The sequence below is a fragment of the Mustela nigripes genome, chromosome 1 (genome assembly GCF_022355385.1).
Source record: "Mustela nigripes isolate SB6536 chromosome 1, MUSNIG.SB6536, whole genome shotgun sequence".
Lineage (NCBI taxonomy): Eukaryota > Metazoa > Chordata > Mammalia > Carnivora > Mustelidae > Mustela > Mustela nigripes.
The window spans coordinates 247,950,665-247,969,136 of NC_081557.1; the positions used below are offsets into that span (position 1 = coordinate 247,950,665).

Genomic DNA, 18,472 nt, shown 5'->3' on the forward strand with positions numbered 1-18,472 from the left:
CTGGGGTTCGAGATGCGCCTTAAAACCTGACTTAAGCCCGGGACTAAGGGTGGGCTGTCATTTGTCGGAAAGCGCACTTCGACGTCTCCTTTCGCTGCTCCTTCCGTGAGTTCTCGCGATGAAGGATCTGAGGCCGGAGAACCCGTTCAAAGCTACGTCAAAAGCGTCCGCGATTAGCTCAGCTGGGTGGACTGGAGAGGGTAGTGAGGGTTTGTGTCCTTTCAGGCTTCTTCAGCGCGTCACCGCTGGCACAACGTGCTTTTAGTGAATCACATTATTTGAAAGCTTCATGTTTTTGGTCTGGGAAGTGCAAAAAAAAATGCCTCATATTCACGGCCTCAAAACCCCTTATTAATAAATCTTTATTTTTTTTTCAGGTGTCACTATTTGTGCAACAGTATTGAAAAACAAAAAATTTAATTGGCGGGATCCGACCGTCACGGTAGGAACCGTTTTCCCAATCAGCCACTGGAGGCGGTGGTTTACGATTTGCGCGTGCGCAATTTTAACCCTCACAAACCGTACCCTCCCACTTGCGCAGGCGCAGATCTTTCGTTGGCTGCTCTGTGGGCAGCCATTGGCCTGAGAAGCAGAGCATTCTGGGAACGCCGGAGACGGAAATTACTCGCCTCACGCTGCGGGTGTTGTCGGCTGCTGCGCGATTTTCTCTGATTCCAGGAGTTAGGAACTTGGGAACCGTTTGCCAATATGTATGACGCGGACGAGGGTAGGTAACCCCTCAGAACACTCTGCGACGACCTAAGGAGGGAAAAGAGGGGAAGCTGACCCAATGGAGGGTTCGCGGCCTCCCCCTTACTCGCGGCTCCAGTGTTCCCAGTCGTACCCCCAACATTCCCCAGGGGAACGAAGCTGGGATTGTGAGAGATGGAGGGTGCGGGGAACCGCGTTAACGCCCCTGCGCGGGTGATTCTTGTTCTCTCCTCGTTCGGCTCCTGGCTAAGTCGGACATCGCCTTCCCGGATTGAAATGGCGTGCGGAGCAGTAAGACAGTTTGCGCTGTTTTGACTTTGAAGCAAAGGGCTCCTTTCTTGATTTCCCCCGAAGCCAGAGTGAATGTATTTCGAATAGTTGAATTGTTGAGTGTCAGCCTGTGCCGAGCATTATGCTAGGCTTTGGAAAGAGTATAGTGTGTATGTCGGGGCGCTCCTTCATGCTGTCGTATGTCTAAGTAAATTGTCTTAGAGGATGACCTTTAAATTTCGTCTTCCCACAGATGGAAGAGTTTTCAGGTGTTCTGTATCCTATGGAGTAGGGCCAGTATGTCTTTATTTTTTCTTTTCACATGTAGAATTCTTAGTCGAGTCTATTTTCATTACGTGTTTTTAATGCTCGGTCTTCCATACTCCACAGCTACTATTTCAAACCACTTTTTTTCTGACTCCCAGTCTTGTGGCCACCTCTCCCGTTTCTCCTTATTCCCAGGCCACTGCATGGAGAAAAAGAAGCAAAAGCATAAACTCTGCTGTTTAAACTTCTCTTTCTCTTGTCTTGAGTCTGAAAACCTATTAGTATCACTAGGTTTCTTAATTCCTTTCTCAGAAAAAAAGTTAAAAGTTTTTTTTTAGCTTAACTTTTTGAGTCGGTAGCATAGTCTTATGGCTCTCAAGGTAGTAAATATAAAAAGGTTAAAGTGTAAGCTTTTATTCTTGTCCACCATCTGTGTAGGGTGAGCCCCCTCCACAGTAGGTTCTCATTCCGGAATGCTTTATGCATATTCAAGCAAATATAAATGGGATTCTGTATTCCACCCTTTAAAAAAAAAAAAAAAGGTAACACCCTTTTCTGGATGTGTATTTTTAGGAGATTTTCCTGAGCACCTCATTTTTTTTCATACCTACCTAGTTTGTACGAATGTTCCTTAAGTAGTGTTTTGTTGACGGGTATTTGGGTTATATCTGATCTTTTTCTGGTTCAAATAGTGCTGTTAGGAATTATCTTTTTTTTTTTTTTAAATTTTATTTATTTATTTGACAGAGATCACAAGTAGGCACAGAGGCAGGCAGAGAGAGAGGAGGAAGCAGTCTCCCGCTGAGCAGAGAGCCCGATGCGGGGCTCGATCCCAAGACTCTGGGATCATGACCTGAGCCGAAAGCAGAGGCTTTAACCCACTGAGCCACCCAGGTGCCCCAGGAATTATCTTGTACATGTAATTTTGTCCAATGCAAGTATGTCTGTAGGAGAAATTCCTCAATATAGAATTGTCAGCACAAACAATATAGATGTTTAACATATTGCAGATGGTACGAAGTGACCTTTATAGAGATTATACTAGTTTATATTCTTTTTTTTGAAGATTTTATTTATTTATTAGAGACATAGAGCACAAGTGGGGAGGAGAGGGAGAAGCAGGCTCCCCTTGAGCAGGAAGCCTGACATGAGGCTCCATCCCAGGACTCCTCATCATGACCTGAGGTGAAGGCAGGCAGACACCGAATGAGCTACCAGGTGCCCCAATATATTCTCATTAGCAATGTATAATAATCCTATGGGAAGAGAGTTAAAGTTATTTCATTTATCAGGTCTGTTCCAGCATTGAGTCTACAGTCCCTTCCTGCCTGTGTCCTTTCATATCTTTTTTTTTTTTTTTTTTTAAGTATTTATTTATTTATTTGAGAGACCGCATAAGTGGGGAGGAGAGGAAAAAGCAGGCTTTAGCAGGGAGCCTGACTTGGGGGTTGATTCCAGGACCCTAGAATTGTGACCTGAGTTGAACGTTGGTGCTTAACCAACTGAGCCATCCAGGTGCCCCTCTTTTTTTTTTTTTTTTAAGGTTTTATTTATTTATTTGAGAGAGCACAAGCATGAGTTGGGAGAGAGAGGGAGAAGCGGAAATCCCTGCTGAGCAGGGAGCGAAACATGGGGCTTCATCCCAGGACCCCAAGATCATGATCTGAGCTGAAGGCAGACGCTTAAACTGACTGAGCCACCCAGGTGCCCCATTTTGATAGCTTTATTGGATATACCCTTATCAGTTTTTCAGACACTTCTTTTCACCTGGCTTCTTTTTCTGTGTGAAATATTAGATCTCTTGTACTAAAAAACAAAAACAAAAACAAAACAAGACACACACACAAGTTAAACTCTTTGTTGTTGTTAAACTCTTTGTTTACTTTTTCTTCCCATATTTAGCCTTTCTCCATTCATTCACAGCCACTCTTCTTAAAAGAAATAGGCTCTTTGTTGTTTCCAATTCCTATTTTCCAGTTTCTCCTCAACCTATTCCAATTTAATTGTGCTCTAGCCAGTACATTAAAACAGCTCTTAATAAGAATGTCAATGACTTCTCAATTGATAAATTAAAGGGACATTATTTCAAAGCTTATCCAGACCCCGTGGTATTCAGCATTGTTGATGGCTTCCTCTTGGAAATCATTCCTTCCTTCTGCCGCATAACTCTCACGTAATTCTTCTTACCTGACATTCCTTCTTGTTCTCTTCTATTTGTATTATTTCTGGAGGATTCCATCTCCATGGCTTTAGGTACCATTTATATGTGGATCACTTCGAATTTATATATCCAGTTCAGGTGTCTAACATATCTAACTGCCACTGCACAACTCATATAGATGTGTTCTAAGCTACTCAAAGTTGGCACTGCCCAGACTGAGCTATTTTCCGTTACTCATCATCCTTCCTAATCTGTTTTGTCCTGTGTTCTCTGTCTCAGTGAGTGCTATCCCCCTGTTGTGTTGTTGAAGCCAGAAGCCGGGCATCATTCTTGATTCCTCTCTTCTGCCCCCATTATCTAATGAGCCACAAAGTCCTGAGGGTTCTGTCTTCTAAATATGTCAGATCTAGTCAGTTGTCTGTCCCCTCTGCCATAATTTCTAGTTGGGGCCACCACCGTCTCTTATCTAGATTACTTCCCTGGATTCTCATCTGGTTTGTGTGCTCCAGGTTTCTTGGCGTTTCCATTCACCATCCATACTGTGGCCACAGTGATCTTTGAGAAATGAAAATCTGATCTAGCCAAACCCTTGTTAAAATCTTAGAATGGTTCCTCAAAGCTCTATTGGTAAAGACCAGTCTCTTTTACCACTCACACTCCATGCTTCAGCTACATTAGCCTTCTTTCATTCCTTGAGTAGCTTTCATTTTGAAGTCTTTTGTGCAAATTGTTTTTTCTTTTTGAAAGACTACTTTCTCTGCCCCTCACTTCCTCACCCTTTCTTTTTGCCTGGTTTACTCCTATTTATTTATCCTTGAGGTCTCTGCCCAGCTCTGCATTGGGGAAGTCTACCATAACCTCTCAGGTCTTGGTTAGAACTGTCCATTCACTTTGTTTTTCCTTTTAATTGACTTCATCTTGTTTGCATCCCTCTAGTAGGTGATGATCTCCCTGAGGATACAGCCATCTCTTATCTTGTTGAAGGTTGTGTCTCCAATGTCTGGGATATAGTAAATATATTCAACAAATATTTGCTGAATGGGCATGGCTGTGTGAATGAGTCTCCTTCGTGGATTCATTTTTTGTCACATGACTGTAATAGAGGTATTCCTTAATATCCTGCCTTCAGTCTTCCTTCTGTTTGGAAGCTCTCCGTATTCTACCAACGACTTGCTCATGATTCTCAGCCGTTTGTAATTTAGTTCCCTTATTTGAGCTTTATATTTACATCCAGTTGTTTACTGCAGGTATTTAAAGGGATAAATGATTCACAAGTATACCTAAAGCTAACCCCCTCATTTCTCTCACCTTCTCACCTTCTCGCTTCTCTTTGTGGCTGTGATAGTAATCTCTAATCTGTCATCAAAGTTAGATATCCCAGAGCTATTTTGGGTAGCTTTGTCTTTCTTACTCACTCCCACCCACATGTCAGGATCAGTAATTCCAATCTGCTCAAGAGGCATTTATTAAATAATTTGCTTTGAACATGTATTAAATTTCAAATTGGAAGCCCTTAAGTTCTACAGGCTATATAAGTTAGAATATAAAAACAAAAATACAACACACTTGTCTTTTAGATAAGATGTTGAGACTATTAGCAGAGGACCAGTGCACTCTTGATTTTTTAAATCCCCTGTTGTTCAAATTACTATTGCTGCATAACTCTCCTGAAATTTGGCTGCTTAAAAATTAATGTGTTCATGAATTTGGTGGGTCAGGAATTTGGATAGAGTGTTGTAGGAATGACTTGTTTGCTCCATGATGTCAGTGGTTTAGTGCAAAGACTCAAAGGTTGGGTTTTGACGACTAGGGCCTCTATGATCTAGAGAGTTTATTACTCACGTGTCTGGCACCTGGCTTCGCAGGACTCAAGGACCAGGATTGATAGGAGCATCTGTAAGTGTCCTTTCTCTATGGTTTGGGCTTCCTTGTACTAATACCAGCCTTAGAGTAGTAGGACTTAACTAATGGCCACTCAGAGCTCCAGAAGCATGGGTTTCAGTAAAAAAGGTGGAATTGCATTGCCTTTTCTTACCTAGCTTTTTAAGTCATGCAGTGTGGCTTCAGCTGCTTTCTTTTAGTTACGGCAGTGCCAAAAACCCACCCAGATTTACCAGGAGGAAACATAGACCCCCCTATATCTTTCTTTTTCCCCCAAAGATTTTATTTATTTTTTTTTGACAGAGACACAGCAAGAGAGGGAACACAAGAAGGGCAAGTGGGAGAGGGAGAGGCAGGCTCCCTGTTGAGCAGGGAGGCCAATGCGGGGTTTGATCTCAGGACCCTGGGATCGTGACCTGAGCTGAAGGCAGATGCTTAATAACCGGCCACCCAGGCACCCCTAAACCCCTATATCTTGATGGTAGGCATATCAAGTGACATTATGAAAGAGCATGTGAAATAGCAGATACAATTGTGGCCATCTTTGGGAAATACGTCTGTCATACCTTTACCTATATGAAATCTTGCTGTATTAAACCACTGCACCTTAAGGTATTGCCCAACTATTGGAACCCTTCTCTGGCTTTACACCCTTACCCTAATCTTTCACTCCAGTCTCTGAGGAGCTTATTGATCAGAGGACTGTATGCTTGCTCCTAGTTATCATTTTAGTTAGCTATTAATGAGAATTACATGGACTTTCCGGAGATGATGGGATATTAATGAACTCAAACAACTTACACTGAACCTTTGTAATGTATACTGGGAAAATGCCTATGTGATATAGACCTTTGTATACTTGGATGTGTACCTATGTCTATTGTAATATATTAGTAATAATTCAATTAACTGAAAGTTCAGAAAAGTGGGGTGAAAGATTGCTTTTTATTTAACAAATATGTTTCTGCTACTTCAAATCATAGGAGCGAGATGTTAACAACTAGCATTTTATTGCACACGGGTATAATGTTTTTGGTTTTTGCAGATATGCAATATGATGAAGATGATGATGAAATCACCCCAGACTTGTGGCAAGAAGCATGTTGGATTGTAATCAGGTAACTTTGGAGACCAAACTTCATAAGCTTTAAAAGCAAAATAACCTATAAAGGGATTTCTTGCTTATTCTGTTCTTAAAAATTAGATGTTTATATGAATATGCTACATGGGAGCTGGTTTCTCTATTTATATATTTAACTTGAACTTTTAAAGTATTTCAGACTTAAGTAAAGTTACACAAAGAAATCATATATACATTTCACTCAGGTTCCCTAGATGTTAGTTAACTTTACATATTTTCTTTGCCTTTCCCTTTCTCTGCATATTTTTCTTCTGAGATATTTGAGAGTAAGTTACAGATTAAGAATATTCTTTTACATAATCATAGGTCATCAAAATCAGAAAATTGATATTAGTACAATAATTTTTTTTTAATATTTTATTTATTTGTTTGACAGACAGAGATCACAAGTAGGCAGAGAGGCAGGCATAGAGAGAGGAGGAAGCAGGCTCCCCGCTGAGCAGAGAGCCCGATGTGGGGCTCGATCCCAGAACCCTGGGATCATGACCTGAGCTGAAGGCAGAGGCTTTAACCCACTGAGCCACCCAGGCGTCCCAGTACAATAATTTAATCTATAGATCTTACCCAGATTTTGCCAGTTGTCCCACTAATGTTGTTCATAGTAAGATACATTTTTTTCCTGATCCTAGATCTAACCTAGAATTATATACTGCATTTAGTTTTCATGACCTACTTTTTATCTTCTGTAATTTAGAACAATCCCTCAGTCTTCCTTTTTTTTTTTTTTTTTTTTGACCTAGGAATTTTTGAAGAATTCAGGCCAGTTGCTTTTTAGAATGCCCCTCAGTTTGGGTTTTTCTGATGTTTCCTTGTAATTAGATTCAAATGATTACTTTTGGCAGCAGTGATGTTCTCTCTGCAGTCTATCAGGAGGCATGCGATGCTGTTTTTTTCCATTACTGGTGTTAATTTGATTTTTTGGTTTTCTTATTATTTTAAATGGATAAAGTTACATTAGATTGTATTTCAGCCCAAATTCCCATCCAGTTCTATGTGTAATTAAAATGTAACAAAACTCAGAAGCCTTACATGTAGGTAAGAAAAACAACTTTTAAGTATTGAAGTAACATCCTGCTGTATTAGGATATAAAATGCTACCACAGTTGCTGTGTATATAGTAACATGATGATAACTCTGAGCCCCTTCATCGCCAAGATGCACATCCTCTTTGTTGACAGTTTCTTCCTTTTCAAAGAATATATGCTTCCAACATTGTACCAATTGTATTTGGAGTAAAACTGAATCTTTTTGAACCTTGTTTTATTAAAAATGTATTGAGATTTTGGAATGTAAGTGTATATTTTTACTACTAAACATGGGCTATAAAAACTTTTTTTTTTTTAAGATTTCATTTATTTATTTGACAGAGATAGAGAGCACAAGTAGGCAGAGTGGCAGGCAGTAGGAGAGGGACAAGCAGGCTCTCCATGGAGCAGGGAGCCTGATGTGGGCCTCAATCCCAGGACCCTGGGATCATGACCTGAGCCGAAGGCAGCATCTTAACCGACTGAGCCACTCAGGTGCCCTAAAAACTTTGTATTAATACATTTGTATTTTCTATGATCATTCAGTATTAGACACCAAGAGGCATCTGACTAGGAAAAAATAACTAGGTAGATATTCTGTGGGTATGCCTATATTCTACAATATCCAGGGAGAAGGAATATTTTAATCTTAAAGAATTGTTTTCGGAATATGTGATTGGTTGTTCAAGGTAAACTATTGTGAATAGTTACCCCATTTAGCATTTGTTACAAAATACTTGATTTTTATGTTTTAAATGACTATAGGTGCTTTGTTTATTGTGAGCTGATGCTTTGTTTTTTTTCACTTTTTAATATCAAATGATTTTTTCCCAAGCGGTGTGATTATGATGTTACTTAATATTACTAGGGACTTTAGTAAGATGACTTCTGGTAAAATAATCCAGATAGTTATAAAATGAGATATTTCTATAGTTTAGGTATGTAAAGAGCAACCTTTTTTTTTTTTTTAAGATTTATTTATTCGAGAGAGAGTGCACATGTGTGCCCGCACGTGTGAGCAGGGGGAAGGGCAGAGGGAGAAGGAGAGAAACAGACTCCTTGCTGAGTACAGAGCCCCACATAGAGCTCGATCCCAGTACATTGAGATCATGACCTGAGCTGAAATCGGGAGTTGGGTGCTTAACTGACTGAGCCACCAGGCTCCCCAGGGATAACAGTCTAATGAAACAGTATTATAATGATCTTGGGAAGTCTTCCTGGGGGAGTGAATCTTATCCATAGTTTTGTGAAGGTTTTTTCATTGTTAATTGTCTATAAAAACTATTGTTATTTTAGTTACAGACAGTGCCTTTTTCCATGTGTTTCTTACATATCAGTGGTGGACCCAAGTGGTTGTGAGAAATTTCTTTCCTGTTAGCTCACAGTCTATACTGAAGGAAATTGCCCTATCCATTCTTTAGGCTGTACCTTCTGTAAGGATGATTGTGTGCTGTTCTTTACCATAGGACCTAACTTCTAGTATTGATGTCTATGATTGATTGAATCAGGGTGAGATCTTGATTCAAAGTCAGCCAGTTAATGGCCTGCTGATGACCTGTGAAGTGACCTGGTGATGCCAAAATGGAAGACTGGTGGTTAGTTGGGCTGTGCATATTGCCTTAGAAAATTGATTTGAGCATAAGGGTAGTGGCCAGGGAAAGGGGAGCAGAAGCTGAGAAAGTGTCACAGGTACAAGATGGCAAGGGTTACAAAGTGAAGGAATTGAGACACAGGGGTGTGCCAGAGGGCCAGAGAGATAATCTCCAGAGGGCCAGAGATATAATCCAGTCCTTAGGGTTGTGGTGGATCTCAGAGCCTTAGTCTCGCTGAAGCCCAGGTATACAGCTGGTAGTGAGTTGGTGGTGAGGAGTGAGGAGTGAGATTGCTCTTGTACTCACATTTTTTTGTACATTTATTATATATATTCTTCTCCTTTCCCTCATGTGAATAAGTGTCTCTTCCTTGTAAATCATGTATCTCTCTTTCAGATTCTTCATTCTTCTTTAGAGCTTCATTGTGATTTCTGTATCTATTGGTAACTCTCATCTGTTACCCATACTTCGTTGTTTTCCCCCCAGATTTTATTTATTTATTTGACACAGAGAGCTCACAAGCAGGCAGAGAGGCAGGCGCAGAGAGAGGGGAAAGGAGGCTCCCCAACTTGAGACTTGATCTCAGGAGCCTGAGATCATGACCTGAGCTGAAGGCAGAGGCTTCAGTGGGTTAACACTGAGCCACCCAGGCGCCCCAGCCATACTTCATTTTTTATCATCAGTCATTTGCTGAGTATTTTCACTTGAATGACTTACTCTCATCTCACCTTTAACATATACAAATTCGAGCTAATATTAAACCTAAAATTGAAGTTTTTATATCTTCCATATTTTGGTCATGGGTATCATCTTCCCACTTACTCAAATTAGAGTTCTTTTATCTTTGACTACACATTTTCTTTAGTTTAAGACTTACTTCCTGAGGCGCCTGGGTGGCTCAGTGGGTTAAGCCACTGTCTTCGGCTCAGGTTGTGATCTCAGGGTCCGGGGATCGAGTCCCACATCGGGTTCTCTGCTCAGCGGGGAGCCTGCTTCCTCCTCTCTCTCTCTGCCTGCCTCTCTGCCTACTTGTGATCTCTCTCTGTCAAATAAATAAATAAAATCTTTAAAAAAAAAAAAAAGACTTACTTCCTTTAGAGATATCAAGTGAACACATGGGGAGGGGCAAAGGGAGAGAGAATTGTAAGCAGACTTCTCACTGAGCGCAGAGGCCCACATGGGGCTTGATCCCATCACCTTGAGATCACGACTCAAGTCGAAATGAAGAGTTAGATGCTTAACTAACTGTGCCACTCAAGTATCCACATTTTTTTTAGTTTGAAAAAAATGTTTCAAAGGGGTTGGATGAAGGGCGCCTGGCTCACTCAGAGGAGTGTATAGCTTTTGATCTTGGGGTCATGAGTTTGAACCCCACGTGGGCCGTAGAAATCAAATAAATGAGTGAATGAATAAATGAATAACTTAGAGAGGTTGGATAAAACTTACCTATAAAGAACATTTATATTAGCACTTCCTTATAGTTCTTTTGTTGTGCTTTAATTATTTTACCCATAAGTATAAGTCGTGTTACCCGAAGCCTAACAAGTTCTACAAAGAAAGTATTCCTGGTCTCACTCTGATTTTGGATAACTCATCATATCTGTGTAATGATGGACTGGTATTTAATGATTGATTATTTGTTGGATTTAATTAGAAGGAGGAAATATGCTAGAGAAATCACTGACTTATAACTGGTTCTAAACTCTTAATATTTTCCCAGTTCCTATTTTGATGAGAAAGGCTTGGTCAGACAACAGCTGGATTCTTTTGATGAGTTTATTCAGATGTCTGTTCAAAGAATTGTGGAAGATGCTCCACCTATAGACCTACAAGCTGAAGCTCAGCACGCTAGTGGAGAAGTTGAAGAACCGGTAAGACGATTATTCTATTAAAGTAACGTATGTGAAAGGAGAGTTTTGTTTTGAAATTTCAGTCCTCTTACCTGATCTAAAGGTAAAAGAAAAGAAAGTTGGTGTTTTTAGCAGGGTATTTACAGCATCTTTTATCAGTTCCTAATTTATTCTTACTAGTGAAGAGATACAGTTTTGCAAGTAATCTGAAACCTAATCCTTAATCAGATAGTAGGGATTTAATAGTTGGGGAGAGGGAACTTAAGAAATATGATCTACTAGGAGAAGCAAGGCATAAATAGTTATATTGCTTCAGAAAGACCCCCTTTTTTCTTTCACAGTAAGGAATCATGAAAGAAAATCTATTTGAAGGACTTTCCCCCTTATTTTATAAGAAATACATTATTATAACAAAATAAGAGATAAGAGAAAATCACCCAAATGTACCAGCTATTCTTGTTTTTCTAAGTTCCTCATAGTCTTTGTTATTAGCATTATTAAAATCATAGCAAGAGTATACTTTTATAATATAATTTATAATTTTATAATTTAAATGAATGATTGTAAAGAAATATATAGTCCAAGTCTATCCCTAGTTTTTGAGGAGAAGAGAGATGGCGAAACTGAAAAAGAAAGTGAGTCAGGGGAGTCAGGGAGAGCCCCAGTTCAGTCCTTTTTTTAGCTCATCTCCTGAGGGGTTATCTGTTCTTCTCATTCTGGTTGGAGATGCTACATAGACTTTTGCTGTTAAGAACAAAAATAATTGGCCTTTCTGGCATTGTGCTGGAAAAGGGGCATTTAAAAAAATTTTCTTTTTTATGGTTAAGCATTTTTTTCTTCCTGGTATTTGCAGAACAAAAGAGAAAACAATGTAACAGACTCAAAGTGCCAGTACTATTAAATATAATCGAGGAAGAGGTCTGAAATTGGAGTATCAGAACTTGGTGGAAAAAATGGGGGGAGACTTAAGCTGACCATGAAGGGCAGGGTAGGACTGTCTTAGTAGAGAAAAGATACTTAAGGCGTTCAGCAAGAAAATACTTGGTGTTATTTGACTTGGGAATGGAATTACCACAACAGTCAGTATTGATTTTTGTCTTGATCTGTCCTTTTCTTTTCTTTCTTTTTTTAAAAGATTATTTATTTATTTATTTGGCAGAGGTCACAAGTAGGCAGAGAGGCGGGCAGGTGGGCGGGGGAAACAGGCTCCTTGCTGAACATTGTCTGTCTCTCCCTCTTTTTAAGATTGTATTTATTTATTTGAGAGAGAATGAGTGAGAGAGAGCATGAGAGAGGAGAAGGTCAGAGGGAGAAGCCGACTCCCCAAGTAGCTGGGAGCCCGATGCGGGACTCGATCCTGGAAGTCCGGGATCAACCAGCTGAGCTACCCAGGCGCCCCCATTGTCTCTTTGTCCAGGATTTGGTTTAGAGAGAAACCCATATCCATTTATCTCTGGAAAGTTCTCTTGGATCTTGTTTATTGGGGAGCAAATAGATACTAATTGAAAACGTTTTTTCCCTTTTGGGGTGGGTGAGCTATAGTCAGGGTTGGAAGTTGGAAGTTCTCAGTCCTTTATAGAGTAATTAGGATTTTTTTTGAGTGTTGAAGAGGTAGGTTAATTTTTTTTTGGTGTTTAGTTGTCCTGATTATCTGATTTATCTTTTCTTTTCTGGTAACTTTTTTCTTCTGACCTTAACCAAGGAGAGGGCACATAAAGTTATATAGATTATTTGCACAAATCCTTTAACTATTTGGTATAAACACAGAGCATATGAGCTATGTGCGTAGTCTTTATTTACTTGGGATATTTTAAGACTGTTTGTCTTTTGCCTTAAGAAAGCCATTAAGTATTCAACTTGACATCTATGGAATATGGATATTGGCTTTGGAGAGTCTCTGTAGAAGTAAAGTGAGTTAATTTCAGCAGTTTCTAGAGTTGCGTCTAGTGAAAAATGCTAATGTTGATTAAAATGGAATCTTATGGAAAAAAGTTATCCTTTTCATGTTTTTGGTTTCCTTTTAGCCAAGATACTTGCTGAAGTTTGAACAAATTTACCTCTCCAAACCTACCCATTGGGAAAGAGATGGCGCTCCTTCACCAATGATGCCAAATGAGGCCAGATTAAGAAATCTCACGTAAGACTTTTTCCAGCAGTTGGTATTGACATACAATTCAGAAAATATTATAATTTTAACCGGTTCAATTGAGAGTTTAGCAAATATCTTACTATTACATAATTGTGATCTTTGTTTCTAAAGGTATTCTGCTCCACTTTATGTTGATATAACAAAAACAGTCATTAAGGAAGGTGAAGAACAACTTCAAACTCAGCATCAGAAAACTTTTATAGGAAAAATTCCAATTATGTTGCGTTCAACTTATTGCCTCTTGAATGGCTTAACAGATCGTGATCTTTGTGAGTTAAATGAATGCCCCTTGGATCCTGGTGGATATTTCATTATTAATGGATCAGAAAAGGTATAATAATTATTTTTTATTTTTATTATTTTTTAAAGATTTTATTTGTTTGTTTGTCAGAGAGAGAGAGCACACACAAGCAGGCAGCGTGGTAGGCAGAGGTAGAGGGAGAAGCAGGCTCCCTGCTGAGCAAGGAGCCTGATGTGGGACTCGATCCCAGGACCCCGGGATCATGACCTGAGCCGAAGGCAGCGACTTAACCGACTGAGCCACCCACGTGTCCCATAATAAGCATTTTTTACAAAAAATTACAGTATATAATTAAGATTTAAGTTGTGAAAGTTCAAATTAAAAAGTAGATTTATATACAGAAAACCTGGAGGTGGTAGTGGAATTATTTAGAGGGTGACAACTTACATAAACCAGAACTTTATTTAGCTATATGTTATAAAGGCTAGAGATTTGGTGTTCAAGCTTATATGTTTCTGTGAAGCATTTATGTAAAATGGAGTTTGTAAAGTTCAAGAATTGATATATCAGTGAGCCCATGGATCAGGTTAAGATGCAGATTTTGCTCTTCTTTCTACTTCAAAGACTTGTGGGACTTATGGCATAACTTTTTTGTTGTCCTTATAGGTTCTGATTGCTCAAGAGAAAATGGCAACAAACACAGTCTATGTGTTTGCCAAAAAGGATTCTAAATATGCCTACACAGGAGAGTGTAGATCATGTTTGGAGAATTCATCCCGGCCCACCAGTACTATTTGGGTTAGCATGCTGGCAAGAGGAGGACAGGTATGGACTGGAATATGATATTGTTTGGCTTTATTTCTTTTTGTCTAGTCTTATAATTTATCAGACTGCATTCTTAGTCAAAAAAGCTTTCGTCAGTGTTAAGGTAGGTCTTGTATTATTTACTTATTGCTAGTAGCAAATTACTCCAGTACCAACATTTATCATCTTACAGTTTCTGTGAATCTAGAACCTGGGTGTGGCTTTGCTGGGTCCCCTGGCTGAGCATCTCTCATAAGGCTGCAGTCATCTTTTTTTTTTTTTTTTTAAGATTTTATTTATTTATTTGACAGAGTTCACAAGTTGGCTGAGAGGCAGGCAGAGAGAGGGGGAGGGAAGCAAGCTCCCTGCTGAGCAGAGATCCCGATGCAGGTCTCGATCCCAGGAACTTTGGGATCATGACCTGAGTTGAAGGGAGATGCTTCACCAGCTGAGCTGCCCAGGCGCCCCAGTAAATAAAATCTTTTTTTTTTTTTGTAAATAAAATCTTTATGAAAAAAAAATGGGTAGGCTTTCTTGAATATTTGTCATGTGCTGGTTAGGTAACTCAGATTTCTTAATTTTTATCTTTACAACTATTTTTGAAAGTAGTTGTAATTGCCTCTGTTTAATTTCAAATAACAGTTTTGTATTTTGTTTTGATTAAGTCATACATGCACATTAAAATAGTTCAAAAGCTGAAAAAGTATACTATGATTTTTTTTTAAGAGTTTTAAAAATTTATTCATGAGAGACTGAGAGGGAGAGAGTGAGAGAGAGAGACAGAGACAGAGGGACAAGCAGGCTTCCGGTGGAGCAGGGAGCCTGATGTGGGACTCGATCCCAGGAACAAGCTGAAGGCAGACACTTAACTGACTGAGCCACCCAGGTGCCCCAAAAGAGTACACTATAAAAAGTAGTCTTCTTTTGACCATTCTTTTCCCCAGAGGTAGCTGCTTTTGATAATTTCTCATGAATCAGTTCAGAAATAGTCTTAATGCAAAAAATACGAATGGGAGCATGTGATACACACTAGACTTTGCTGTTATGCTTTAAAAACATGGATGAGCACTTGATCATTATTTTGTAGCCGTTATATTCCATATGCAGATGTAGCATAATTTATTTAACCTTTTCCCTTTTGATGGACATTTAGGTCTCTATTCTTGTGGCTTGCCAACAGTTCTGCAGAGCCTAATGCCACCTTTTTAAGTCTTATACAAATGAAGAACTTGGAGATAGAGAATTTTAACTACTTGAAGTTAAAGAGATATGTAGAATAGGTGTTTTAAAGAATTAAAATGGGGGGCACCTGGGTAGTTCAGTGGGTTAAGCTCCTGTCTTCAGCTCAGGTCATGATCCCAGGATCCTGGGATCAAGCCCCGCATTGGGCTCTCTGCTCAGCAGGGAGCCTGCTTCCGCCTTTCTCTCTGCCTGCCTGTCTGGCTACTTGTGATCTCTCTCTCTCTGTCAAATAAATAAATAAAATCTTAAAAAAAAAATGGCTTTTACTTATAAATATAGGTAGAACAGGGCCCAAGCTCAAGTATTTGGAAGTTTTGGAAAAGTATTTCCAAGTATTTGGAAAAGTATTTGGAAAAGATCTCAGGTGTTGCAGATATGCATTATTTGTTGAGAAGGATTTGCCTGGATCATGGAGAGCAAAGAAATGAAAACAGTATATTAGGTTATTGTGGCAGCTATGGGCAAAATGAATGAATTAGAGGCAGAGAAAGGAAAATCATCTGGTGCACCTGACTAGTTCAGTCGGTAGAGCGTACAGCTCTTGTTCTCAGGGTTGTAGTTTTGAATCCCACATTGGGTATGAAGATTATTTAAAAGTCAAATCTTAAAATAATCATCTGGATTTAGTGATAAGTTTGATATGTTTGTTATAGTATGAATCAATTAAGATTCTGATGTTTCTATCCCTAAGTTCTGGATAAAAAGAAAACTTTCGAGAATTGATTAAAAAAAAAAAAAGATTTATTTATTTATTTGACAGGCAGAGATCACAAGTAGGCAGAGAGGCAGGCAGAGAGAGAGTGAGAGAGAGAGGTGGAAGCAGGCTTCCTGCTGAGCAGAGAGCCCGACGCAGGGCTCGATCCCAGGACCCTGGGATCATGACCTGAGTCGAAGGCAGAGGCTTTAACCCACTGAGCCACCCAGGCACCCTAAGAATTGATTTTTAGAATGTAATGAGTTCATTTTTTAGACAAAAGATTTTGTGAGGGTACGTGATGTATGCATTATTTTTCTTGTGTTCTTATTCTGAGAAAGATCTGTGATGAAACAAATAATAGATTGAATGGAATAACTGACATGGAAGTAGAAACAACCAAATGGCATTTGGAGATATGAGGGCTGAGGGTACAGGAAAAAGAGCAAGATGAATGTTTGGATATTGTTCATGAAGAGTGGTTAACTGAAGACCCATAAGTTGGGATAAGGTGTCTCAGGACCAAGGCCTGAATAGGAGGAGAGAGATGACAGAAATTGTTATTAGAGGGACCATGATAATGTAGGGTTATGAAGCCAAGAGAGGATAGAGCTTAATATTAAAGAAAGAAATATAATTAAAAGGGAGAAACCAGTTATTTGTATGAAAGTGTAGGTTAGTAACTTTCATTTTATTTTTGTATGTGTGTGCAGTTAAAGAGAAACTGGAAAAGATAAATTTTTGGAAAGAGGCTTTTTGTTAATTTTGAAATATTCAAATGAGAGATACTTTACAGGCCAGCTCTGAGTTAATACTTGTTTTTCATTTGTTGCTTAGCTTTTTCCCCATATTTGTCCATATGTGTGTATATATTTTTACCCCTCATGTCTTTCTTCAGAGAGTTTTGTGTGGTCCATTTTGTTTTGTGTGTGTGTGTTTTGTTTTGTTTTGCTTTTTTGCCAGGGGACAGGGTGCAGGATCAGTGTTCATCTTCTTTTGTAGCTAGTCAGTTGGCTACAAATGTCAATTCCAAGTGCAGTATTGGGTAATTCTAAGAGAGTCTTGGCAGGCAGATAGTAGAGGATGGAAGTTCTCTCATGCCTACATGATCAGCTGATTTATAAAGTTAGTAAACCTGTTCCATTGGTTTTTAAAAGGAGCCATAGTATGTTCCTTAAAGTATGAAGGTATACTTCCTTTGAAATACATACAATGAACATGTATATGAAATGATTCTCATGATGTTTGTACATGGCTATGATCTCTTTGTATTGATATTCAAATGATGTTTTATTTTTCTAGGGTGCGAAAAAGAGTGCTATTGGTCAGCGCATTGTGGCAACCCTACCATATATCAAGCAGGAAGTTCCCATCATTATCGTGTTCAGAGCATTAGGTTTTGTGTCTGACAGAGATATTTTAGAGCACATTATTTATGATTTTGAAGATCCAGAGATGATGGAAATGGTAATGTGAGAAAACAAAGTGTATTTGCAGTATTTTATAAGAGGTTTAAAGTTACTGTTGCTAATCTTAAAACATAATAGAAAGATGCTCTGAAGAGTAATTTAGTTGTCACAGATCCCATGCCATTTACTGTGTAGTGAAAGCCTGCAGCCTTGCTTCAGCGTCTTTTTTGACAATTTTGTGTAAAATAGACATAAAAACTAGAAGCAGCCAGAGTTCATGGACAGTATCAAGAAGAAACCCTGGTAAGGAAAATCATGAAAACATACAACGCTGGTGCGATTTAGTAAAAAAGGAAAATGAATAGTTGATGCCTTCTTTTTTATTTTGAGATAATGTCAGACTTATAGAAAAGTCGCAAAGAACTCTTGTATACTCTTCACCCAGATTCACTAGTTGTTAGCTGTGCTATATTTGATTTCACATTCTCTTTATATACACACATTATTTTTTTCTAGATCATTTGAGAGTGATTTTCAGGCATTGTGCCTTTTACTCCTAAATACCTCAAAGTATGTTTCCTAAGAACCAAGACATTAATTACATATTCATAATATGGTTAGTTAAATCAGAACCTTTCACTTGGCTACAGTACTGTTAAGCCATAGATCTTTTTTTTTTTTTTAAAGATTTTATTTATTTATTTGACAGCGAGGTCACAAGTAGGCAGAGAGGCGGCAGAGAGAGAGGAAGGGAAGCAGGCTCCCTGCTGAGCAGAGAGCCCGATTCGGAACTTGATCCCAAGATCCCATTCTGAGATCATGACCTGAGCCGAAGGCAGTGGCTTAACCCACTGAGCCACCCAGGCGCCCCAAGCCATAGATCTTATTTAGATTTTTGCCAGTTGTCTAGATAATGTCCTTAATGTTTTTTCTTTTTTTCCTGGTTCAGAATCCAATCGAGGATTGTGTATTGGATGTCATTTTTATGTCTCTTCAGACTTTTTAAAAAATGTTTTGTTGTCTTTTCCCTCAGTG

At 39.0% G+C, this 18,472-nt stretch overlaps 1 protein-coding gene across 1 annotated transcript in view; it reads left to right on the forward strand.

The window, feature by feature from the left end:
* Positions 1-18: 18 nt before the first annotated feature.
* The window catches only part of POLR2B (RNA polymerase II subunit B), a 47,018-nt gene continuing 28,564 nt past the window's right edge, over positions 19-18,472 (forward strand). Inside the window, exons 1-9 of the mRNA XM_059384536.1 lie at positions 19-105; positions 378-442; positions 542-727; positions 6,336-6,408; positions 10,769-10,919; positions 12,923-13,035; positions 13,159-13,378; positions 13,955-14,113; positions 17,331-17,495. Of these exons, the coding sequence (XP_059240519.1) occupies positions 709-727; positions 6,336-6,408; positions 10,769-10,919; positions 12,923-13,035; positions 13,159-13,378; positions 13,955-14,113; positions 17,331-17,495 (900 nt within the window). The 5' untranslated portion in view covers positions 19-105; positions 378-442; positions 542-708. The remainder of the gene's footprint in view (positions 106-377; positions 443-541; positions 728-6,335; positions 6,409-10,768; positions 10,920-12,922; positions 13,036-13,158; positions 13,379-13,954; positions 14,114-17,330; positions 17,496-18,472) is intronic.